The sequence below is a fragment of the Neopelma chrysocephalum genome, unplaced genomic scaffold (assembly GCF_003984885.1).
Source record: "Neopelma chrysocephalum unplaced genomic scaffold, ASM398488v2 Primary Assembly neopelma1_116, whole genome shotgun sequence".
Taxonomy (NCBI): domain Eukaryota; kingdom Metazoa; phylum Chordata; class Aves; order Passeriformes; family Pipridae; genus Neopelma; species Neopelma chrysocephalum.
Genome location: NW_020897778.1, coordinates 565,792 through 591,850, shown reverse-complemented (window position 1 = coordinate 591,850; position 26,059 = coordinate 565,792). Strand labels below are relative to the sequence as shown.

General features: G+C 47.2%; 1 protein-coding gene across 2 annotated transcripts in view; it reads left to right on the top strand.

The window, feature by feature from the left end:
• Nucleotides 1–20,580, top strand: part of ADORA2A (adenosine A2a receptor) — a 35,107-nt gene extending 14,527 nt beyond the window's left edge. For both annotated transcript variants that reach the window (XM_027696781.1, XM_027696782.1), the window contains 2 exons: nucleotides 7,393–8,273; nucleotides 14,621–20,580. In XM_027696781.1, coding sequence (XP_027552582.1) covers nucleotides 7,924–8,273; nucleotides 14,621–15,581 — 1,311 coding nt within the window. In that variant the 5' untranslated portion in view covers nucleotides 7,393–7,923 and the 3' untranslated portion in view covers nucleotides 15,582–20,580. The remainder of the gene's footprint in view (nucleotides 1–7,392; nucleotides 8,274–14,620) is intronic.
• Nucleotides 20,581–26,059: the final 5,479 nt, after the last annotated feature.

Genomic DNA, 26,059 nt, shown 5'->3' with positions numbered 1-26,059 from the left:
CTCAGAGGGGTCAGTGGGTGAGCTCTGGGTGAGCTAATGCAGTGAGACAGCTTTGCTTTGGCTCAGAGGCAGGTAGAATTCACTCATTTTCTGTTCAAGTTGTACAGTGCCTTCATCAGGATAGGGAAGGACAGCTTGGGAGTAATTTTAAGTTACACGGAGAGAGATGGAAAGAGTGACATTCCTTCTCCTGCAGAAGGCAGGATATTGGTTGGCCTGGTACAGCAGCTCTCCCTGCACTGGGGAGAGTTTTTGTTCCACCATCAGAGTTTGTGCAAACACTACTGGCAACCTGCAGAAGGACAGTGCTTGAGAGAGGGAGCAGGGATCACAGGGCCTGGTGGAGACAAACCTGTAATTAGAGAAGGCAAATAGGGTTTGGGAACAACTGGATAAAAACGCAGGAAAACGAACAGATGAACCCAATTCTCAACTGCCTTCCTGGAAACTTCACATAGAAATGAGAGGCAAAGTCACATCTGGAGAGAAGTCTACTCAATTATTTTAAAACAGATCAGCAATACAATAAATATTTTCAGAGTAAACTCTTCCCTTGCCTGTAATTCCTCAGTCACCTCTTCTTGATATTCTGTTTCCTCATTTATCTTATTTTGTTCTTGAAGGAAATGCTCCTTATGTATGAACACAGCTGGCTTTAGTAGGGCTATGGGGAGGCAAAGTTTGCTTTGAATTCTTCCCTCACACAGGAAAGGAAAACTGGCTCCTCAGAGACATTGTGGATGATATTGGCAGTAATAAGTTGTTGCTGGCCATGGTACATGGTTTTAATTATGCTTTTTTCACTTCTCTGTCTTATGAAAGCTTATCCAAATGTTTGTTGGTTTTTTTTATTTTTTACAAATGCCACCATAGGTAAATCAACATCAGCAATCCTGAATAAAAATAGTTTGCTCAAAAATCCAACATGTTTTGGTGCCTTTTGGCAATATATCATGTTGCCTGCTGCCCAGTGAGACTTTAGTGAGCACAGGGGAGTGTTTTCCCTTCTGTTGGTTTGATCTGGCTTATTTAACTGCTGGTCATTCAGCCTTACTTAGTTGTGCCCTCCCTGGCTTTTTATGACCATTAGAATGGGAATAATTACTGTGAGGTTTTTGTTGCTTTTAAACATTTATAACATCCACTTAGGAAAAAAGTGGTCAAATGCATTTTGTTCTGGTCTTCCGCTACTGCAATAAAAATTAATCTACTTCTATCACAGGAGGCAAAGCTGCAATATTGGTTTTGGATTAACCATCCCTATCAGCCAGCCCATCTCTGTTATGACCATTGCTTGTTGTCCAGTGGGGTTTCACTTTTGGGGCATTTTTGATTTTTTTTTCTTTATGGGGCATAAACAGGAGGAAAAGAGAGACACAGGACAGGCCTGCAGGGTGTGATTTTATTACTGTTTTTGTTGCTGTCACTGGTGCAGCAGTGAGGGTGTCTCTGGTAATCCCCCGATCAGTGAAGACTTTACCCCCAAATTCACAATGCATGTTCCTGCTGGGAGTGCAGCCTCCCTTTTTAGCCTGGACTGCAGCAGGGATGGAAATGTAAAGCAGATTTGTTGCCTCTCTTCCCCATTTCTGAGCTGACAGAGGAAGATCAGAGACAGTACAGATCTCTGAAGAGCCATTCCTTCTGCCTTTCACAAGTACATGGAGGGGAGTTGTAAGTCTTGGAGAACTGTTACTTTCCTGCAAGAGGAGATGACACCAAGTGTAGCAGAGCTGAAGCCCTCTACTCAGTATTTCAGGAGAATTTGCAAAGCCAATCCAGAAAGCTTGTTACCCCACTGTAGGGTTTACACTGGAGGAAGACTTCAAGTGGAGACAAGCTCTGTGCTTGTCCAAAAATCCTTGGCCCTGCACTTCTGTAGTCAGAGCATCAGTGGCTCAGGTGGTATTTTGCATAAAGTCTGGCACAGTTCTCTGGAAGGGGCAGACTGCCATGCAGAGCCCCTTGACAGAACAGGGATTTCCACACATCCCTGTGTTCTGCACTTGGATGGGTGTCCACACAGGCAGGAGTGGAAGGGCATTGGGCATCTGTAATTCCAGGGAAGGCTGAGGGAAAGTGCAAGCGCTCCAGGTACCTGAAAACCAAGACCATGGTGTGCTTATAATTTTGCCTGCTTTGTTTCACTTGTATCCTTTGTTAACAAAGAGCAGTCTAGAGGGAAATAGTCTATTATTAATATTTAATTTCCTCCTATTACTGTAAGCAGATGACCTAAAAGATCATTTAGCCAGCAGCCAATAATAAAGCAAATAGGGGAATCAGAAAATGTATGTCTTGGTTAGATGGGTGATGCCTCCTTCCTCCTCTTTCCTGCCCCACCCAGCCGCAACTCCCCCGAAGGGGAGGCAGAGCTGTGAGGTGCTCTCTGACAGCTCCAGGCACTCGGACTGTGTGTGAGCAATCAGGGGCACAGAGAAGCTGCTCTACCTGAAATATTCATAAAAATACCAAACTTCAGAAAGGAAACCCTTGAGCAACACAGAGAAGTGCTCCTGCTGCCTTCCCTGCGGTTCTCCCCAAAGGACACCTGTTTTCATTGTTTTACAGCCCCACTTGTTTTGCAAATTTGTGTATTGCCTGTGAGCACAGGGGCTCATTTATTGTGACTTGATCCTCTGAAGTGATGGGGAGAGATTTCTTGGAGTCTTTGATTTAAAAGATAGGGAGATTCTCTTTGAGCTGAAGGGGTTTCAAAGAGAGGATAAAAACTGACAAGCATCTCCCCCTCCAGGCTTTGAAAAGTAGGAAACGAATTATTTAGCCGCACCAATTTCTCTGCTTACCAGCCATATGTGAATTCAAGGATTTTCCCTGAGGGAATTAGGTAATCTGCATGTGGCTGGTATCTGGGAAGGGTCATGTTGTCAAAAGGAGATGCTAGATTGTGATCTGTGGAATGAGCCTTGATGAACATACCCCATGGCCCCGGTGAGCTGCCTCTTACCCCATCCTAGAGCAGACAAAGAAACCAATTCCCTCTGGAGCCCATGGAAGCTGCAGCCTGTCACCTACGTGCCCACAGGCAGCCTTGGGTGCCCTAAGGGCTGCTGATGGTCTGGAGATTTTGCTAATATGAGAGTAGCTGTCAAACTGAAGTGTCACAGACATTGTCAGCCTGGCACGGGTGCAGAGGGTGAGTCTGCTCTGCACCAGCGTGACAGAGTGTGGGTGTCCAAAAGCAGGACAAACTCAACCTAGAGGGGCCAAGAGCTTGTTTGAGGTGGGTGATTTGAATCAAGCAGTGGCCACAGGCTCAACTTGATGATTTTGGTACTCAGGAGATAAAAGGGGCAACCTCTTAGTCCAAAGCCAACTGGAGATGCCAAACAAAAGCTTGCTTAGGCTCTGGTGGTGAATTGCTTCATGGGAACGTGCTGTTCAGATGCTTTATTGAATTTTCAAGGAGCAGTTTTTCATTGGGGGGGTGAAATATGAGAGAGAACAGAGTGTTCCAAGTCACTAAAAATGAACAGAGCACCAGCTTTACAGGTTTGTGAATGGCAAAAAAGGTTTATTTAATAATGGGGAAAAGGCCGGAACATAGCCCAGGGTATCGAGAAGGAATTAACAAAATAAAACACAGGCTTAGGAAGAAATACGAATTGTAGCTGTCCAGCCTGTTGCGTGATACAGGTTATTTTCCCTAAGTTTCAAGAAGCTTGCCATGCTGTTCCCTCAAGGGCCTAGATGTTAAATAGACACTTCCCCAGTGAGTAAAGCAGATTGTCAATTAATTTTGTCTTGTTAGACCTGGTTGTTGAGCCTTTGGGTCTTGCATGAGGTAGACAATTCTACAATAAATTTCGTATTCCCTCTGGATATGTGTCATCTTCTCTAGGGGGTCTGGATTTCATTTTGTCCCAGTACAGTGGATTTCTAGCTGTATAAGAAGAGAGGCTGAGTCTGTTCTTGTTTTAAAGCAAATTGCAAATACTTCTAGAACTGAGATCTGTTATCATGTCAGGTGAACACTGCAGAGAGTGACACTGTGAGAGGGGAACTGAAGTGGGGAGTTCAGGCTGAACGTGAAACCTCCTGGGCTGTGGCACGTTCTGTCAGCAGCAGGTGAGGCCCCTGATGTGCTGGGGTTGTGTGGCCAGTAATTGATTTTTCTAATGGCAGTGGCTACTCAGAAGCAGCGGAGCTGAAGCAGACACAAAATGTTGTTTTGTTGTGGCTGGGACACCTGCTCAGCCCTGGTTGTTTCTCTCCTGAGATGTGCTGGCTCTGCAGAACTCTGTGTTTTCCGGCCCATCTGAGAGCAGAGGGTGGAAGGACATGTTGTCCTCTCCTGGACATAACATTCCGATTGCTTCGGAATAAATGACTAGGGCTTGGGATGAAGAATCAAGCCACTGTTTGTGAAGGGGGATGGGAAGCAAGGGACTAAGCAAATTCAGAGATAGAAAATTAAAATTTAACATCAGACCATGAAACAAACAGTTGAAGCAGAAGGTTAAAAGCTCTGTTGTGTCAGAAAACAGTGTGTGATGTGGTCATTAAACTTCAGATTCCAGCATCATGCTTTTTCAGGGTGCATGCAGAGCTGTAGGCAATTCCAGCTGTCTTTGTCCTGAGCAATCAGTATGTGTGGGACCTCCACAGTGTAGGTCTGTAGCTTCCCTCTGTGTCCTGTTGGAAAATGAATTTGAGATGAGCCATCGAAAGAGTCAGGTTAAACAAAATGCATCTGGGATTAATATGGATTCATAATCCTAATAAAGGAAGCTCTCAAATGGGGAAGAATATCCCAGTAATTTTGCTTGGATCCTCTTCACTGAGGTGTATGTGCTGTGAACATGAGGGGCAAGAGCAACACAGCAGGACTTTATTTAAATCCTCTCAGCATCAGGATTAACATGCCCAGTTCTCAGGCCACCTCCTTTCAAACATCTCAGAGGAGCTTGTGGGGGGAGCTGTAATGGCTTTATTTTCCATAGCAGCAGTTTTGGCCCACGTATGTCACAGTAATTTGTTAATTTTTTCTAAACATGTCCTGACACTGGAGTTTGGTCGTGAGTTTGACCTGCATGGAAACATGTGAGCACACTGGGGAGTGGAGAGGCTGGAGTGTTACCCTGTCCCCATCCCTGCTGCTGTGATGCTGAGGGACACAGGAGCTCCCACTTGAGAGCCCTTAGGCACAGCCTCTGACAGGGACACACACACCTTCCTCTTAGGGGCATGTTTTGCCCACTGCTTCCCTTGTTTGGTTGGGTTTTTTTCTCACACCAGCTCTTTCCTGTCTTTCTTCCCCCATTTCTTGCTCCCACACATGCACAAAGCGTTGTTTATTTCTCATCCTGCCTTTTCTGTTTTTTTTCTCCCTCCAGACCTTCTTTATTTCTATCTTATATTAATTCTAATCCCCTTCCCTGGAAGTTGGGCTGAGGGGGGAGGTTTCAATATTGCTGCTTTGGAACAAACCTGTTGGGATTTGTAATGGACAATCAGATGCTTGCAGAGTGATGTAAGGGCATATCACTGACATCCCTGAAATTCAAGGAAGTAGAAGCAAATCTTTAGGAAGTCAGTGGAAAATGGGAGTTTTTGCTGTAAAGAGGTGGACAATATAGAGGCTTCTGTGGGTTTTTCTTCTTTAAAAAAGATTAAATGGATGATCTTTATCTTCCTCTTAACGGCTAGATCACACAATAATCTCTTCTGTTGATTTCTCCCACTTGAACCAAAGAAAACACAAAAACAAGATTGCTGGAGGTGGAGAAAAGCCAGGTTTTTGAAGCACGTCCAAACCACCAAGAATCATTCACTTTCCTTTCAAATGCAGCATTAGCGATAGAGCTCTAAATCAATGAAAGGTCTAAAATTAGATTATATCCCTGAGATCAGATGTGAATCACAAGTTAATCATATTTTCTTTTATTATCACTGTCTTTACCCTTTTATTTTATCCTGAGAAATTAGGTTTCTGACTTGAAAACAGAGTGAACTGTGAAGGCATCAAGCCCTGCTGGGTGAAATCAAGCCAGATCACCTGTGGATGGGTCCCAATAATCTTGTGTTTTGGAGGTTCATGTTGCATCCAAAACTGAGCTCGGGTGATTTATCAGTTAGTGCTGTGAATCTCTCTCTCCAAGCCCTCTGATGTTTCAAGTAGCTGTTTCTTAAATTAATGAGAAAATATCACTGCTTAAGCTTGCTAAATAAGGTTTACAACCCACTCTGCAAGTGACAGGCGAGGACAGCAAGCAATTATCTCTTGACTGTGGCACAAAGCTCAGGGAACTGTATTCTCCACTGCTGTATTTTTAGCTGAGACTGTGGTGAAATGCACCCATATGGCAGCAGAGGTACGAGGTGACCTGCGAGATCAGCGTGAGGGGATGAGTGCGCAGGCCACGTGTATCTGCCTGGGTGAAACGCTGCTGCAGGACCGTGTTCCCTTGCAAGCAGCACCAACTTCAGCCCCAGGTTTGTGTGCATGACACTGCAGGAACTCGACTGTATCCCGGAGAGATGGCGTTGGTGTCGTGCCCATGTGTGTATTTCTGGGAGAGGTGTATTTTGGGGGATGTGTTTCTGGCGGGCTGTAGGTGAAGAGCGATGGTGACCTACACTGTTGTGTGGGTGCCACAAACGCTATGGACAGTGCAGGTATAATGAATAAATGGTTTGCCTATAGGATACAGACTCACATGAACAAAAATGCTGGTGTTGCAGGAGGGGAGCCTGCAGAGACCCTTGCAAAGAGTGTTCATGGTCTGCGGGAATGTCCTCAAAGATGTCACTGTCTGACAAACCTCCAGCTTTTCTCCCTCCCACAGATCACATTCCAGTGTCTGTGCATGGGAAGGCAAGGCTGGGTCTGGCCACAAAGGGGTGACCACAGATGCCAGCAGCACAACCCCCCTCTAATGAGGGTTCCTGTCACTGCAGAGCAGCGTTTTGGTGCAGCTCACTCTTGGGGCAAAGCACATGATGGCTCCAGTGTGGTGTTTGCGATCAGAGGGAGACAGGTGTATGTGAAAGGGCTCCTCCACCTTTCCTCTCTGCAGCCTCAGCACTTGCCAAGGCATAATTAGTGGGGCTCTCGTGTTTCAGGGCAGGCTATTGAGCAGCTGCTGAAGTGCCAGCTCAGTTGGTAGCCTCAAAAACAAAACGTCCCTTGTTTCTCATCACTACTGTGAAATGCTGCCTTCCTGAACTTGGGCTTGGCCCTGCAGCTTTCAGGATAGACAAAATGTGAGAATTTTGCCAATGATGTATTCTTCTAGGTCTGTCTAATATCCGTTATCAATTTACTGTGCCACTTTAATGAGATTTGGCTTTCTCCATCTCCTCCATAGAGCTGATTACTTAGTGTGTGTGGCTGGTGTTGATTTTTTGTGTGTTTTTTTTTTTTTAAAGGAAACTACAAGTGAAGAAGTTCAATGTTTTCTTCAGTTGAAGAGAATATTTCTCAAGTCCTAGTGGGAAAAGGTGAAAAAGAGAAGCAGAGGATGTTGCTAGTAGGTATGAAGCCATGACTAGCAGTGTGATTGTCAACAGGAAGCAAAGCATCGCAGCTGATGTGACGCTGCAGTACAGCACTCTTGCTGTGTTGTGTTCCCTGCTGGACTCTGTGGCCTGGGGAGCAGTGTCTGTCCACGAGAGAGACTCTCCTATCCGTTTGTCTGCTGGAGTTTGAATTGTTCTGCATCTGGTTAATCCACTTTGCTGGAGTTGGCAAACCCTGGGCTCTCTTCCTTGACACCTGGTACTGTAAAGCCCTCGAACAGCTCTGGGGAGGGCAGCGTGTGTGTGAGCAGCCTGCAGGGCTGGCAGTGAGCGCTCCACAGATCCCCGGCAGCTTCGCGGTGTCCTGGCTGTTCAGTGCTCTGCAGATATGAACGCTGAGCTGTCCCGGCCCCTGCTCACACCGGCCTGGCTGTGCTCACCATGCTAGTACATGGGCAGGACGACTTCCTCTCAGACATCGCTTACATCATCCTGGAGCTCATCATCGCCGTGCTGGCCATCCTGGGCAACATCCTGGTCTGCTGGGCCGTCTACCTGAACAGCAACTTGCAGAACGTCACCAACTATTTCGTGGTGTCCCTGGCTGCTGCTGACATTGCCGTGGGCGTGCTGGCGATCCCCTTCGCCATCACCATCAGCACCGGCTTCTGTGCCTTCTTCTATGGCTGCCTCTTCATCGCCTGCTTCGTCCTGGTCTTGACTCAGAGTTCCATCTTCAGCCTCCTTGCTATTGCCATCGACAGAATCATCGCCATCCGGATACCCCTCAGGTAAGAGTGGGCTGGGCTGGGGGGCCAGGGGGTGGGAGTGGTGAGGGCTGAACATCCCTAAGAGCAACAGACCTGGAGATGAATCAAGGAAGGAAAAGTTAAATGAGGATCAGAACTTTTTCTCTTGTATCTTGAAAAAAACCCTTTTCTAGGTCTTAAAGGCTGCCTTGGCTGCTGGATTTTCTGGTCACTTTGTTTTCCAGTTCTTCTTTGTCCTCATATGGTGCATGTCCATGGCATTGCAGCGCTGCTGCCGGGGAGCTGCCATTCCATACTTAGACAGGATCCTGCAGTAGCATCAATAACCTGTGTGCCCTGAGCTGCAGAAGGATTGCTGTGGGAAGGGGGAGCCAAAGCAAGAGATGGTGGAGGGCAGAAAGGGGATGAGGTCAGGGCTTGTCTCCTTCCCTGTGGGGAGAATGGGGAGCTCTGCCTGCAGTTGTAGCAGCAGGGCTGGGGGAGCGTGGATGGGGTTTCTCACAGGGTTCATTAAATGTGAAGGGAGAGGAAGCAGCAGGCGATGAAGAAATGGGCCTTAGGAAGATTGGGAGCAGCTTAGGCACTGCCTCTGGAAACAAAGGATGTATCAGGTCAAGGCAGAGGCTTCTCCCAGCCCAGACCTGTAGGTGGTTATTCTGTGGTCTCTAGAGTTTAGAGGAAGAAAAGGATGTTTCCATATCAGGCCATGAAAGCTGACTATGACTGGCTGGTATTGGAGAGCAACCAGGGAGGCTGACCTGGGACAAGGGGAAGTTTTGCCACACCCACAGGGGCTGCTCCTCAGTTCAGTTTTCTAGGAGCAGGTTGTTGTGGTGGGCTGTGTCTGGCCGTGGGTGTGAAGCAGCTTTGCATTTCTGTGACAATGATTTCGAGTCATTCACTGAGCTCAAGAGATGGAGAGGAAGCCCCTGGAGAGGCTGGTGCAGGAGAAGTGTAGGAGTCTCCTTCCTTCCTGTCTTGTCTTAGGAGGATGCAGCACGCTCTCAGGAATGGAGAGACTGCCTTCCTCTCCTGAGTAAGAAATGCAGCTGCAAAAATGGAACAAATCTCTGATTTTTGTGCTCTTGAGGTTGAGTTTTTGCACATCCTCACTCCTTTTGAGCTTAAATCACATGTGTTGATCTGTGCAATTTAGTTTTGTCTCTTCTTAATACTTTGGTCAGGCAGCACTTATGTCAATTAACACAAACTTCCCATTCAAAACCAGACTGGGAGCCCTGGAGCTGTGGAGATTGCCTTTCCAGGTGGGCCAGTGCAGCAAAGTCTTTCCTGAAGCCTTTTCTCAGCAAGTTTGTGCTGCTGTAACATTACCTTTAATTGCTGGTTTCCAAACCCCATTAGTCACACCTGTTACAGCCTCTAGTTTTGATGTGGTTATAAGGCATATCTATTCAATTCCACTGTGGAGAAAACTATTGATATTAGTTACCTATAAATTGGATTGTGTCCACTTTTCTATGGTCCTACCATAGATATTCAGTTTATAAACCAGAATAATGGTAAATGGTACAAGGAAACATGTAGAGTAGCCCTTGGGAGCTGGCTCTGAAATGATTTTGGGAAGGGCTTATGTCTTGAATTCATCTCTCATGAGCTGACTCCGAGGACTTTTGGTGACAGTTTAAGCACTCATTGCTAGAGGATGGCTTGCCAGGAAAAGGATTTTAAAAATCTGGATTTCTGCCCATTTTTGGGGCTATCACTGTAACTATATTGTCTTCAAAATGTAATTTCCTGGAACAGTCAAGGTAAAGAGTCTTTTAGAAAAACCAGACTTCATCAGTGCTGGGCATGATACTGGTTTCACTATTTTGTTTTTGAAAAAACAGAGCACACCCTCTTCTGCCCCAGGAACAGAGGGGTTGATTGGATACAGAAACCCACAGGTAAATCCATGGGTTCCTCCTCCTCTGTGTCCTCTGCTGGTTTGTCCTTTCACAGTAGGAGTAATGAACTTGTCAATTCTGTTTCCCCTTAAGAATTTATGGATGAATAAACATTAGATTTATAGCCTCACACATACTGAGAAAGTGAAAGCTGATTGTGAAGAGGGAAATGTGATATGATTCAGGCTGCTCACATCCTCTTTTTTTTTCCTTTTCTAATATCTGTTTGCCTCAAAAATGTGTCAAACAATTTGAAGGAAAATTCTTCCACTAAAGGTGTGTTGTTTTCACTTCATCCTTTAATAACTGGTAAAGCCCCCTCTCCTCCTCAGAGGACATGAAAGATAACACCAGGTTTTCCTAATATTCATTAGATGAATGCTCTTCAGTAATTCAGACTTCCTTCACTCTCATGAAACCAAAAAGGGCCAAACCTATGTTTCCTTTTAACTGTTTCATGTCTGATTTGTCCTAATGAAGGTAACCAAATATGTGGATGTGTATTCCCACACAAATAAACTGCCAGTATTAAGGAGGCAGCAAAGTGGGATTTCTGATGCTGCTTGGTTTTGTATCCCTCAGTACATAATTAGAGTTACCTTTGAAATTATTTTTCTGTGGAGAAAAGACCCCCTTTCAAAATATTACAGTGAGGAAAGACATCTATAGGTGGAATTTAAAAATAGATAAAAACTAACTTGTGAACGTTTTATGGGTTCTGCCTTTCAAGTGATTAAAACACGGTGTAGAATTTGGTAAACTTTCCAAAAGTTCTCAAGCACTTTGCTGAATTCTGCCAGGTTTTATACAAACGTAACGCTCTGCAAGTGGCAGCAAAGCACTCCCATGGCAGGGAGTCCGAGCCATTGTTCGCCCTGGGATAAAATCCCAGCGGTGTCTCTCACGCGGCAGGTACCTGAAAACCTGCACTGGCGGATGTCGAACCCCCGGGGGCTCCAAACAAAACTGGCAGCGAGTCTGAGCCCAGGGTGAAGCCACGGGCCAAGAACAATCGCTGCTTTCCAGGCTCGGCGGTGCCAGCGAACGCTCTGCGGGCACCGTGCCCAGCCACGTGCTCCTGTGCAGGCATCGGTGCAAAGAGACTCCCAGGGGAAGGGCAGGTGCCTCGGATGCACTGGAAGGAGAGGGGGAAACTTTCCTTCCTGCAGCCAAACGGAAAAGTTTTCTCAGGTTACTGAGGTTTCTGCTTGCTCTGTGAGCTGGTTTCAGGTATGAAACATGCAGGTCACCCCGTGCCAACTGCAGTACGGTGCTGGAGCACTGGCCTTTTCCTCTGCTGAAAGCTGGTTTTCCTACCGGGATGCGGAATGGGACCTCTGTGCTGAGAATGGTCTCTTTCAGCTTGAATTCTCCAGGGTTGCCTTCTGAAATGCTCATACATGAGCACCTGAACCGGTGAATCAGAGATTTAATGTTTTATTGACACTTTGAGCCATATGTGGACTTATTTCTCTCCCTAGTCACCATAAACCTTTTATGGCAGGCATTTCCTACGTGTGCTCATGTTAAATAGATTATGGGCAGATTCAGCCTACTATGAGAGAAGAGTAATTTCCCTTCTCCTTTCAACATGGGCACGGCTTTGAAAGCAGTGCCTGTTGTCTGTGGCTTCATGGGCTGCAGCAGAACTCGCTGTTGCCAAGGTTTTAGTCTAGAAGCTCATTGTGTCACGAGCAGAACAGCTGTGTTTGCCCACCATTCTTGCTTCTGCTGTTTAGAGCAGAAGAAATAATGGTGGGCACCTGTGCCCAGCTGTGGGATCCCACCCCACCCTGTCTCTATAGCATGGATGAGCACTGGTATCAGTTGGCACCTGGCAATAGGGGAGGAGGGTTTGTGACTGAGAGTTTTGGGGAAGGGTTGTTTAGGTGGTGCATGAGAGGGTCTCAGTTTGGTTTCTTGCCCTGCCACAGATTTCCTGGATGATCTGGGATTGCCAGTGTCTCTCATTTCCAGATACTTGTAATAGGGACAGAATATCCTCCTTGGTCCTGTCCCTGATGGCTTCAGCTGCCTGAGTTGTGGGATGTTGAGTGGGTGTGTTCAGTGAGTGGTGTTTTGTAGTGATTTGTTAAACACCATTGAGCACTGCTGGAATTCACATCAAAGCCCTCAGTGCTGAGCACAGGCTTTCTGGGGTGATGCAGTAACAGTGTCTGAAACCTGCTCCGTGCATGGCAGAGCCGTCTGGCCAGGATGTCAGTGCTGTCCACCAAATAAAGGTTTAGAAGGCAAGCAGCAGGATGGTTGGATGCTGTGGTGGTGAGTTAGGCCACCTATAACCCTACCTCAGCCAAGTCAGCCAGACATGTCTCATGTGAGTCCTAGAAATTAAGCTCTCCTAAACAAATTAACACTTCTCAGTGGGTACCTGGCCAATGCAGGGCCACAGACTTTGTCACCAGATGCCGTGAGCTTTCTCTCTTAACCCTTGGAGATACTGAGCAAGGCATGATGGACATGCACTCCAGCACAACACACTGCAGCTGGAAACTGCTTGGGTTAAGTGCTGTTCTGAAGCCTTGTAAAGTTCCTTGCATGGGAATCCCCAGAGGGTAAGAGGGAGGGAGAAGTGAGGGGGGTGTTTGTCTGGAGCAGTAGTGATATATATTTTTAGTGGAAGGGAAGGGACATCTCTAGTCGTGGGATAACAGCTGCACAATTTCAAAATTCCTCTGACAAGATGTAGCTAATTCCAGGGCTGCAGGGTTTTGAGGTTTTTTTGTTTTGTTTTTTGTTTTTCCAAGCTTCAAGTGCCTTCAGCCACTCTCTGGCTCCCTGAGTGTACATTTCAAAGCACAGATGCTGTTTTGCTCTGTTGATGAGGCCTGAAAGTGAGCAGCTCCCTGCTACCATCCATGCTGTGCCCTTAGCAGCCCCTAGGCACTGAGCAGGATCCACTAATTGCTGGAAAAAAAACTTTTTCTCTCTCAGAATCAGCTGAATTCCTCCCTCGTTTCTGGAAGGAGGATTTTGGTGTATTTCTAATACTGGGAATTGTGTGGTTGGCTCCCTCACCTGCTCCCTCTTTTCTGATTTTGAAATGCAGCTGAGGAAGGAGACAGTTTTTTCCAAGGCCCATCAGCAGGGATATAAAGCACGTGCAGGATCTCCATTCTCCACTGAGCCCAGCAAAAGCAGCCTCTCTCCTCGCCTATCTTGAACTTGTGTTGGGATAGGAGCATGAACCTGTGGGAGCAACTATTTCATTGGGAGATGGAAAGATTTCTGTGGCTTGTTGTATTATTTCTTTTAATGTTTGTTTTCTGAGAGAATCCTGGGGACAGAGGGAGCAGGAGCACTGGGTAAACACTGGGAGCCCAGCGCTACCGTTGTCCGATCGCAGACACACGGGGTCAAGTACAGTGTGGGACCCACGCTGGACAATGTGGGAATCCGGCCATCTACTTCCCATGCTGAGCATTACCAAGGGAAGGAAATTGCATTGAAATGTTAAACTGCTGCCCTGATTTACATTTTCAGAGGGAAGAACTGGTGGAGTCAGCTCAGGACTCGCAGTAACCTGTGAGGCCTTGGGAACTGGTTGATATTTTGAACAAACTGATGTCCCTGCTGCACTGTCAGATTCTTACCACACTGCTTATTGTTTCTTTCAACAGATCTTGGAGAATTTACTGTTAAGAGTGCTGGCTTCAGCCAGGCATATCAATACCTCCACCACTGGGGTCCCTTTGGTGTGTGCAGTGCAGCCACAGCACACCTGTAGTCAGAGCACTGCCCTCAGCTTAAATTCACCCTTTCTGAGAAAGACCTGGGGTCCAGCTTAGCTGGGCCAGTGAGGAAAACTGCTGACTTGTCTCGGTTATTTCAGGAAGGTTGATGGTGCTGGTCATCCCGAAAGTGCCGCTGTGGAGCAGAGTGAGGTGCTGTGCAAGGCAATGCCAGCCTGGCTGCTCAGCTGAGCCAGCAGGATTTCCCTGGAGCACACCAGAACGTGGACATGTGGCACTGTGCCTCCGAGTTCTTTTGTGCTATTTGGTTTACAGATCTCCTGCAAGACAGACCTGGCAATTCCATGCTAAAAGGCTGTTCCTTTGCCAGGAAGGAGACACTGCCTCAGCCTTTAGCAAGAGACCCATGGTAGTCTTCATCACCCAGGGTCAGAGCAGTGCTGTTGATTATGCAGGATTCAAGATCTATGCACTTGACTAGGTAGATTGATGGAGTAAAGGAACACAGATAAAAACTGCATCCGTTTCCCCACTTTTCTGTCAACTATTCACTGCCTAAAGGAAAGGGGAGGGAAATAGGCAGCAGACTGTGTCACCATGGAGTCCTTGCTGCGCTGTGCTGTGTGGGTTCTGCACAGCAGGTGCCTTTCTCGCTGTCTTCTGGAACATTGGGCCATTGGGAGGTTGTGTGGGTTCCAGGGGCTTGTGGAATAACACTGATGTAACTCCCATTTGCTGTGCTTTACAGGTACAATGGCTTGGTGACTGGCTCTCGAGCCAAAGGCATCATTGCCATCTGCTGGGTGTTGTCCTTCATCATCGGCCTGACCCCAATGCTGGGGTGGCACAACCGCGCCCAGATCGAAGAGCTGGGTTCCAACAGGTCCTCTCCCATCAACTGCAGCAACAGTATGGTGGCCTGTCTCTTTGAGGCTGTGGTCACCATGGAGTACATGGTCTACTACAACTTCTTTGCCTGTGTGCTCTTGCCCCTCCTCCTCATGTTTGGCATCTACTTGAAGATCTTCATGGCAGCCCGGCGACAGCTCAAGCAGATGGAGAACAAGATGGTACACGGGGAACGTTCGCGCTCCACGTTGCAGAAGGAAGTCCATGCAGCCAAATCCTTAGCCATCATTGTTGGGCTGTTTGCAGTCTGCTGGCTCCCACTACATATTATTAACTGCTTTACCCTTTTTTGCCCAGATTGTGCCCATGCTCCCCTCTGGTTGATGTATCTGGCTATTATCCTGTCTCACGCTAACTCGGTTGTAAACCCTCTAATTTATGCCTACCGAATCAGGGAGTTCCGCTACACCTTCCGTAAAATCATCAGCCAGCACATCCTGGGCCGCAAGGAGCCGTTCAAGGCAGGGACAGCCAGCTCCAGGACTTCAACCCACGGTGGGGACACAGAGAACGCCAGCATACGGATCAGTGAGTATGCACTAGAGGTGTACACCAATGGAGAGATCCACAGGGATCCTGAAAAGCAGGACTGGAACAAATGCAAAGCTGGCTTGGAAGGGCACCAGAACGGAAATGCTCTGGACCTGGAGACAAATGGGCATCTCCTACATTCCTGCAAAAATGGGATTCTCTCTGATGCGTGCCTGAACAGGGAGCTTCACAGTGAAGAGCTACTTGATGCCCAGGTGTCTTATGCAGATCTGGAAAGAGCAGCTTTCGCTGCAGCTGATGTTTCCTGATGAGACTTTTGAAGTCTTCCTGGTAGAATGATTTTTTTTTTCCATTGGTGACCTCTGCCGTGGCAGAAAGGGAGGTTGGGGGGGCGGGGGGAGAGCTGTGTATTCAGATTGCTGTGGAGAAAGGGGTCCCTTATCCAGGACTGCTGGGATGATCCTAAATACTAGACTGGAGAAAAGCCAAGAGACCGTTGAAGTGGACTAAGGAAGGAGGGACACGTTACCTGTCAATGACCTGTCACCATGAGCAGTGCCAAGGTCGAGGATGGCATTCCAAGTTCAGCATTGGGAGACCCTGCTGCTGCAGGGCTATGGGGACATTATGGTGTACTGTGTGCCTGTGGCTGTGTGTCAGTGTTGCTGTCTTTACCAACAGAAACTGAAGCATGGCTGGAAATATTCCCTGAATGGCAAAGAGCAACAGGGAAGGGGCTTTTTAGTACTGTGGCCCTGCAACAAGCGGAACAGGGGATAGTAACATCTATTGGTGAGGAAGGATGCCAGGAGCTGCTTATAGAGCAAAGGAATTTATCAGATGGAAACTCTGGATACCTTCAACCATGGCATTTTGTCTTCAGTTCATGTTTTTAAAGCTTATACTGCAACAGGTTGCTCAAGTGGGGTTTTTTCCATGTCTTGATAAGGTTACTTTAAGTTATAAAAGATGGACAAGAACTCATATCAATTCCCTGAGCACTCAGTGTTCCAGATGCACAAGGCAAATACAACCTCTTAGCTCTCCACTTTGTCCAGCAAATCATGAAAGCAGAGTCTGTAATACGGATTTCCCTTGGCAAAAGGGCTCCCAGCAGGACTTGGTGCTGCAGTGGCAGAGCAGCAGGCCAGGCTGGGCCTGTGTCCCCAGGGTGGGGCTGTGAAGGGTTGTCGGGTGTCTGGCCTGTCTGTAGGCTGGTGGCACTGTCTGCTTTTCCTCTGTGTCTGTGCTTGTCCTCCTGAGCTCCTAGAATGCAAATTCTTTCCATGGCCCCAAATGTGTGTGAGGGGAGCTAATATTCCATATTTTGGTCATTTTGATCCTCACTCAAAAGGCTGTGGGATTTTTTTCTTGTTTCTTGGGATAGGGAGGAACCCACACACATACCTACCACTTATTTTTGGAATTCCAATGAGCTCTGTTTAAACCCCTTTTCTCCTGTGATTTCAGTTTTTTCCTGATGTGCTTTACTGTGAAGCCTGATGTGTCCCTGTGGTACAGAGGCCAACAGAGCTGGCCTGTCTGGTTGGAAACTCCTACTCTGAGAAACTGAAAGGTGTCAGTAGTATTAGAAAACTGCAGAAAACTACACAAACTGCAGTTCTCTGTAAAAGAGAACAGGCAAATCTCTGCTGCAGCAAGTGTATGCACTGATGTGGTTTGTTTTAGAGGTGTTTCACAACAGTTTGATAATTTTCTGTGTCACAGGAAGCCTGGCAGCTCAAGGACAGCAGAAACCCACATCAGCTTGAATTCTACCTGAGAACTGTCTGGGTTTTGTTATTCAGACAAATAATCTGTGTCCAGTCCCACCAGCCTTCTGGAGACACAGGCAGTACTGTCCTACTGGAAAACTAAAAGTCTGGTAATTCCAGGGATCCAAACCTTATTCCCTAGCTGAAAACATCAGAAATACCCCCCAAACGTGGCTCCTCCTCATGTCTGTCCACTAACATTTCAGAATCCAAGGGAAACTGGATTTTCATACTTGAGGAAGAGCAGGTTATGTATGTGTTTTTACCCCATGTTTATTTTATGTATTGTGAACAATTAAAATGAAAAGCCAGTTTTATTTGAGGAGAATTTTCCTTTTGCCAGTCTCCCTACATGAAGGTGGGGAGTAGTTTACGATGCTGAATGTGTTCAAGTGTGTAGCTGCTCTGGGCTAGCACAAAGCTTAGTGTGAGATGGAGAAAAAGATGTGGCTGCCACCACAACCCTTAGCAGAAAGACAGGCCAGTTTGTAAAACAATAGACTTCACAGTTTAATTGAATTGCTGCTTTCTTGGCACAGCTCTTGCACCGTGGTCTAACGTCAGAGGAGTGGATTATCACTCCAGCACCATTTACGAACACTGAGCCGTTTCCCTGGGACTGACGTCATAGGTGGTTCCTCGGCAGGGTGACTCGGGATCTCGTTACTCTTGATCTTTCTTGATGGAATATTTCTGTAGGTTATTTGTGTGATGGCTGCTCTGACCTCCTGTAACTGTGGCAGAGGAACTCAGGAAAATGGGGGGCTGTTCTCTTCAGGCCTCGGTTGGGAGCCGAAGTGTTTCTAAGAATAACACAAGATTACATCCGGCATTCATGTCAATAACAATTAGGTCCACAAAGAAGCAGAGCAGGGAAGGAAGTGTGGGAAAATACCAGCATCGCTCATGCTGGAACACACACGAGTGCAGAAGTGTCTCCTGTTGAGCTTTGTAAAGGAATGGTTTACACCACATTGGATCAGACTTTCAGCTCATGTGGGTTGGTCGCTTTCTATTGTTTCCTGAGCATCTTCACACTCAATTAGGGCAGCTTCTTGCTTGGCTGCCACAAGAATCAAGTTGATCTGTCTTGATGGACAAACTTAGGATTGTCACTCTGGAAAACTTTCCTGCCTGACTGGATCACAAAGAGAGTTTATTGAGTTTCCAGATATCTTGAAATTAGCTTTTGTGTTGCTGCTTGAGCTGCCCCCAAGTGTGTCCAGTCCCTCTCCATATTAGTGATCCAGACATGAAATGAAAAGGGTGTGTGAAGGGGCTGGGGGATGTGTGCAGGAGGAAGAGCAGGGGGGTACGGAGGCAGTGTGGTTTGCATAGAAGTCTGCAGCCACAAGAAGGAAGGGATGGCAATTCACCACATGCTGTGAGCCTTCTGGCAAACATATGGCTGGGATGGACCTTCAGAAGATGTTCCTGAAGCAGTTGTTGGGGAGAGCATGGGCCTTTTGAACAGAATTTTGGAATTCTTACTTCTTGTTTCCTAGGGATTATGATTTTAAGGCTTCTTGCTTTTAGGGTTTGGATTTAAAAAAAAAAAAAAAAGAAGTAGTAGGTCCCACCGGTGAAGTGTGGTTTTTGCTTCTAGCAGTTCTCCACTCTTGAGAGAAGTCCCTGCCTTCCAAGCTGCATAGGACCATATGCCCACTTTTCTTGCAGCTGAAGAATGTTTAGCTGATGAAATGCAGCTGTCCTGGATAAACAAATGTGATGCCAAGACAAAGAAGGGGATGATTATCAGGAGAGGCTGCAGAAGACCTCCTTGGGAATCCAAGGTGCAGTGGGCCCAGAGAGTAAGAGCTGGGGTAAGAAGAGACTAATTTCATTCAACTGGAACTCCTTACTAAAAAAAGTCTGAAGACACATAGAGAAATGTGGTGCCTTGTTTGGTGTGATGGCATTCCATGAATTTCACCATTCCCTGAAGACCCTTAGGCTCCAGGGTTCATTTGCTTTATTGGGTTTTAGAGAAAGCAAAGTTTGATCAGTTGCCAGGAGTAATTTTACCAAGACTTCTTGGGGCCTTCTCCTCAATAGGGCACTGCTTTTTTGTATGTGCAAATAAATGCACTTACAGCTGTGTCCTGCAGATTTCCCTTGGGATCAGTGATATTTCAAAGCTCTGTGCAAGCTTGAACTCCAGCTCTTGAACTAAGAAGCAACTGGACATGGTGGGACAGCTGGGATTACTGTAGACAGAAAGGGCTTCCCACTGATCCCAGTCGGTGCCAGGAAGCTTGTTCTGCAGGTGGACTTGGAGTGACATGGAATAATCTGAGCCTTTGATCATTCTTTGAAAACAGGCTCCAGGGGATGCTGGTGGATATAGAGAAGTCTCTAAGGTGTGGGAATTTGCAGGGCCAGGATGGATGGGAAATCTTGGTGGTGAAGGAGTATTTGCAGGGTAGGTGTTCGGGACAATTTCAGGGGAGCAGGAATGTGCTGGGAGATCCTGGGGAGTGCACAGATGGTGCTGGCTTGAGACCAAGGTGTGACTTGCTGAGGAAGGATTCTGGAAAGGATGTACAGCCTTACAGCTTTCCTGGGGTCACTGGAGAGGATCAACCCTGCCTGGTGTGTGCAGAGGGTTGACTTTGTGTGGTCCATATTGACTGAGGCAGAGATGGTTCTTATGGATTGTCCTTTCCAGATACATTGTCCCATTGCATGAGCACATCCAGGTGTAACACAAACCCTTCTGCTTCATGAGCATGGGCCCTACCTAAAACCAAATCCATCCAGCCACGCTCTGTGGAAGGATAAACGTGCTGCAAAGGTGCTGCAATGTATCAAAACTGCATAGAATATTCTCTAGTGGTGCCTGCTAAATTCAGCTGCCTAAAAGCCAGTTCTCTCCCAATTTGTTTTGGGTATCAAACTGCACTGAGTCATATTGAAGTTTTTTTCTCTCTAGCCCTGAGCTTTTGACCTTCTTTATGGTAAAACACATCAAGAGTAACTAAAATCACACCAGTTCCTCATTTGCATGAGAGGTGAATAACCCTGACAGACTGAGAATCCCCAAACTGGGGCAATGTTGTGTGTAACTCCCCATCTTACTTGCCTGCTGGGACTGTTCACACAAGGATGTGTTAAAATCCAGACTGGAACCTGTTGATCTGAGAACATCCTTTGCTTCCCCCACTGTCTCAGGAGCTGGTGTTCCTGTGGAGCAGTTCTCTGTGGTCTGACAACCAAGACACTATGAACACCCTGCTGCACATGCTGTCACTACGAAACAATTACTCTTTTAATTTAAATGTTTTATGATATAGGTGTTGTTTTCCCTCTGTTTGTCAGTTACCATTAGGGAGGGGGGAGGGAAGGGGGTGGGAGAATCTGTGCATGCAAATGTATTTAAAGTGCATTGACCAAAGGTTTTTTTGAATCTGTGAAGTTTTCATATCTGTGAAGTCATCAGACTGCTGGGCAGTGAGGAGCCGCTGGTGCTGCGGAGTCTGTCTTGGTTACATTTCTTAATAAGCATTAAAATAATAAAAATATATTTGTAAAAGAGAGTGTGAGTGCCTTTGTCTGAGGCAGATCTGTCTGGCTGGCCCTTTTATGTGCAAGTATTTTCTTATTGTTTTATTAGCTTTTTCCATAGATTGATCCTTCTGGAGAGCTCTCTCCCTGGTGCTGCCTGTGCTTTTGCAGAAGAGGTTGGGATGGACTAAGGTGACAGGCTCAAATGGAGTAGAAGACCCCTCCCATCTCTGAGATCCTGGGATCTGTCATCGTGGCAGTAAGGGAAATCATTCACAGCTGCTTATGGAACACGAGGGAGAGCTGTATCCACCCAGACCACTGCCCTGACAGGAATGGTGTGTTCCATAGCAGGACCTGTGGGGTCCAAACTGGACCATGAAACAGCTTTGCCAGCTGTGGCTGGGCCATCCCACCTCCTTCTGTGTGGCCCTGCTGGTGCACCTCAGACCATCACCATGTCAGACCTCTGCCCTGTTCTGCCAATGCTGCTCAGGCTGAGGTTGCCCCTGCCTGGCACCAGCCAAATTAGTCTGGAAATGGAGTCAGGGAATCTAGATGTTACTGTGGTGTCTCTCCAGTCAAATCTGAGCAATGCTGACAGGATGAAGCAGGAATACCTGCCAGCTTTTTGCAGCTGGCAGCCGCTAGGTTAGTGAAAGTCTGTACAATCCAGGAGCACTTGGAATTGGGAGGTTATGAAATTAAAGCTCAGCAGATAACCATCAACTACTTGTCATTCCCTCTTTTGAGTCACTTTGCAGCTGAGCTCGAGGCCTCCTCACTGGAGTCCCAGTTTGTGGAGAGGTGCTGGTTCCCTGGTGCTCTGCAGCCAGCTGTGCCCGAGCTGCTCAACCAACTGTGTAATTGAAAAGCTTTTTGATTTTTCCCTCCTGTCACAAACACTGTGCGTTTTGTTCCGCAGCATCAAAGGCAGGGAGCTGGGGGAACAATGGGCGTCTGCAGGAGCCCAGAGGGAACAATGCTCGTACCCAGGAAAGAGAACTTGGAAGAACAGAGAGAGCTCCCAGCTTAACAACACAATTGGCCTGATCTGGAAATCTCTGCTCAGAGATCCACACCTTGGCTCAGTCACCTGGAGCAACTGGACTTGGCAGGGCCTTTGCTGTAGAGAAGAGCTGACTGCAGCTCTGGGGAACTGCTGACGCTTCTGAATGGAGAAGTGGGATGGGGCTGTGGAGGGTGGGCTTTCCTCACTAGTGGGAGACAATGGTTTTGGCTAAAAAGCTTTTCACAAAGCTGCAGGATCTTCCTTGTCACTTCTGACCCCAAACAGGAAACCTTTGCTGCTAAGCATAGTACACACAAGTGCCTGCATGTGTTTCAAGGAGAAGTTGCAGGAAGTTAAAGAGCTTTGAGCACCTTTTCTGAGGCCCTGTGGACCTCACAATTTACTTTCACAGGAAAGAGTCCCCCAGTCTTGCATTTGACTAAAAAGACCAAGTGTGTTAATTCAGAGGAAGGAGATAGACTTCTGCCAGCTTGGAGTGATCCTGAGAGGAATCTATCTCTCTGATTCCACAAGTAAGCCCCTCAATGATGTGACTCACTGCAGGCTGGAGTCTCACTGCTGTGTTTCTCACTGTGGAGCTGTATTTCTCACTGACTTCCCAATCTCTTCTTCAGTGATTTCTGAGAAGAAAGGGGGGCACTTCTGGATATTGGAGATGTTTCCTCAGAAATGACCCAGTGGATGTGATTGTTGGAGGGGTCTTGGCTATAAGATAAACCAACACTTCTCTGCTGTGTGACTGCAGAGTCCCTGCTGAGATTGTGCAGAGTGGCAGGAAAGTGCTGTCCAGATCTCAGAAAATCAGAATTTCAGTTCAAGAACTGGAGTCCTTGCAACGTCAAAGAAAGGAATCTCAGCCGAGTTTGGGTGCAAGAGTAGCATGGTGATTTTTCAGTGAGTGAAAGGTAAGGACTTGGGAAAAGAGCTTCCAATCTGCAAGTTCAGAGTAAACTGTGTAAAGATAAGGTTATGTGTAGTGCAGATGCATACTGTGTGGTCTGAGACTGTGACACTGAACTCCAAACCTGGGACTCTGGTTTTTGGGAGTGTCCTGCTGCAATCCAGAGCAGTGACTGCAACTTCTAAAGAGCCCAGGGGAGTCTTTAAACCTGCTAGCTCAAACACTGACAGCACTGGAGCTGCAATCGCTCTGGCTTTGTTTGCCAAGGATTTACCCTGAGCCCTGGGCAGCTCTGATTTTTTGCCTTACCTAAGACAAGGAGATTAGATAACAGCTCATAATGACAATGAAGAAAATCCATGTGTGTGGGGTATCTTGCTGCCTCAGCTGTTGATGAGGTCATGGGGATGTCTTTTGGGCTGGTATTAGTCCAGGGTATTACTTCTAAATGGGAGTTCAGCATATCTCAGTTGGGTGCTTCATGATGCTGGAGAACTTGCAGCTGCATCATTTGGGTATTTGGCATCATCTGGGCTGTGAAAGCTTCTGCCTGTGCTTTGGGGTTCCCATGGATGCAGGGCTCTTGGGCAGTGTGGTGACTGCATCCAGGAAAAAAATCACCTCCTAATAAAGAGAATTGAGGAGTCTGGATCAGTTATATGAAGAATGCAAAACAAGCCTGGGCAATCTCAGGGTAAGCTGCACTCATGGTGCCTCTTGAACCCATGTCCTGTTATTGTTGGTGTGGAGCGTGAGGGTCTGAGCCAATGAAAATAAGGAAGGTGGCTTGACAGACACAGATTTTATCTTTTGAGATTCGTCATAACCTTTCTAGTGTATAATAAATAAAGTTGACTCAGGAATTGGCAAGTGCCCTATAACATGCAGTCCTGGTGTTGGGACTCGGCAGAATGTTCTGCTTAGCAATGCACTCTGTCAGCTCTGTTTGCCAAGTTCCTATTTTGGAGGTGTGCTGAACAGTGGCAGATGCTGGAGCCTTCAGAAGGGCAGGTGTGCTGGACCCAGCATCTCTGACCGTGCTGATCCAGGGGGGATGAAGGTCGTTTTGAATCCATGCTGATACAACCTTTTACCACCGGGCCATAGAAAGAAAAGAAGTGTCTTGCCAAGGAACGCTGTTTGCAGGAGTGTGAGTCTTGGGGTCAAGAGGGCTCCCGTCCTTTCACATTACTGTATAACCTGCCAGGCAGTCAAGTCAACATTGAACAGTATTGATTCCTGTGTTAGTGCCTCGAGCAGCCCTGCCCCGCACTCCGGATCCTGTGATATTAAACCATTCCATCATCCAGAGAATGGGACTGATTTCGCATCTAACAGGAATGGAAGCTCTGGGACTTGCCTGCTGCTGAGTGACTCCCTGCCATCCTGTGAGCAATTACAGGTTTCCTGAGCCAGGCAACTGGGGGTTGTGCTGCTGATTTGAAGCTGTTCTGTGCTGGTAACATCCAATTGTGAAATTATTCTGCAGAGCCAAAAGACGCTGGGGAGAAGAGGGCTAATGTTTGCATTCCCAGTCCCAGAGAGGCAACTGGAGCAGGGCTGCAGTTAATTCACAAGGATTGTGGCTGATTCAAAGGCAGAGTTTTGAGAGGAGAGCACCCAGCACCAGCACAGGGGTGCTGGGCTACATGAACAACCAGCACCTAAAAGAAGAGGACAACTCACTCCCTCGTTTCTGAGGTGCCTGCCATCTGGGAGCAGTCCAGTATTCCAAGTGTTTCCTGCCTTTCTTTATATTCATGCCAAAAGCACTAACAGAATAGGGTGGAGACAAAAAAATCTCAGACCCTCCTCAAGATCCTCCTCTAATTCCAGAAGGATCAAAATGCTAAAGGTTGCACTGGAAAAACAGAAATAGTCTTTTCTCCCACCATCGGTAACTCAATGCCACAAGTAAAGCCGAGAATCAGCTGCTTGTTCTACAGCTGCGTCCTTTCTGAAGTCATGAGAAACAGCATTTTGATTTCCTTCCAGAGGAAATACACAGTAATATCCCTAACTTGCACTGAGGCCTTCCAGGTTGCAGAACTAACCCATCTAACATTCATTTGCAGCTAAATTAAACCCAAGTTCCCCTATTCCTTATGGATTGAGCCAACACTTGGGAATCAAGGCTTTTAATCAGAAACACTTATAGCTTGCTTTCTCTGAGCACTTGATTCCCATGCAAGTTCCCTCCCATCCCAAGTTCTACATTTGCTGATGATCCCTCCTTTTCTGCCACGTGCCAGACCCCAAGCACATGAAGTTTATCCAAGATGCAGGGGCTGTCTGTGCCTTTCCACGGCTCAGCACCACCTGGACTTTCAAAAGCACTGTAGCAACTGTGTTCCTGTAGATTTTCCCTGTGTGGCTGGAGGGAGGGATGTGCTCTCTATGCTAACAGCAGTCTCTGATTCCCTTGCAGGAGAATCTTTCCATCCACGTTCGATTTGGAAGCACTGTGTGGGACATACAATCCTCCCAGGGACAGTTTAATGCCTTCTTCCCGTCAAAAGCATGAGGTTGCATCCTGGGGTCAGGATGTCAGAGACATGTGTATGACACTGAAGGCTGAAGCCTGTGTGTCAGTCAGGTCTTGGAAGAGGCTGAGCTCTGTCTGCTGCACAGACACGTTCACACTCTCCAAAGGGAGGCCCTTGAGGACATAGCCATGAATTCAGTGTTTTCCAGGTGGCTGTGTTCTCTCTCTGCTGGATGAATCCCAGTGTTGTGAAACATGTGTCCCTGTTCTTTTTCCTAAAGAGATGCATCTGCTGCTGTCAGCTTCCAGGTAAGATGCACAGGAACCTGCTCTCCCTCAGCATCTGCGGCCTTTGGCCTCTGCTGGTAGTCAGGCATCCTAAGGAAACTAGAAGTGACCTAAACCTCTTTTTTTTTCTTTTTTTGCTAACCCGTGGTCAGTGTTGCAGATGCAGAAGTAATGGCAATTTTCCAGCAGGTGAGACCCTCCCGGCCAGCTAGGCAGACAAGCAAAATAAACACAGGAAATAGCATCCATGCAGTAAGAGCAGAGAAAGGAGAGGCTGGGAGAGCTTTCTGCTGCCTGTGTGTCAGGGGGGAGCCCAGAGCTTGGAGCTCTCTCCAACAGGAGCAAGCAGGTGTTGAACCTCAGCACAAAGGAAGGGGTTACTGCCTGGACAGAGAGGAAAGGAGAGAAAAGGAGGTTTCTGCTTTGCCCAGATAGAGCAGGAGTTGCTCTCCAGGGCGCAGGGTCTGTGGAATGAAAATGGTGGGTCTGGATATGGGGTAAGTTAGTGCTTTTCTCAGGGCAGAAACTCTGATTAGCTCTGCTCTGTTTTTATGTCTCAAAAGCAGTTCTGAGGGTCTCTGTGTTGATGGAAATTCTGCTCTGTCTCACCTGTGAAACCCATTCCCTGAGCTGCTCCCTTTGTGTCCCTTCCCCCCAGATCCCATGGGCTTATCAGAGCCTGCACTCTGCTCAGTTTATCCCTGGTGGTATGGCTGAGTAGTATTGTGGTGAGGCATCTGTTGGCTCCATCCCTGTGCTCAGTGAGATGGAGAAGCCACCTGTGGTGCCCAAAATAGCCT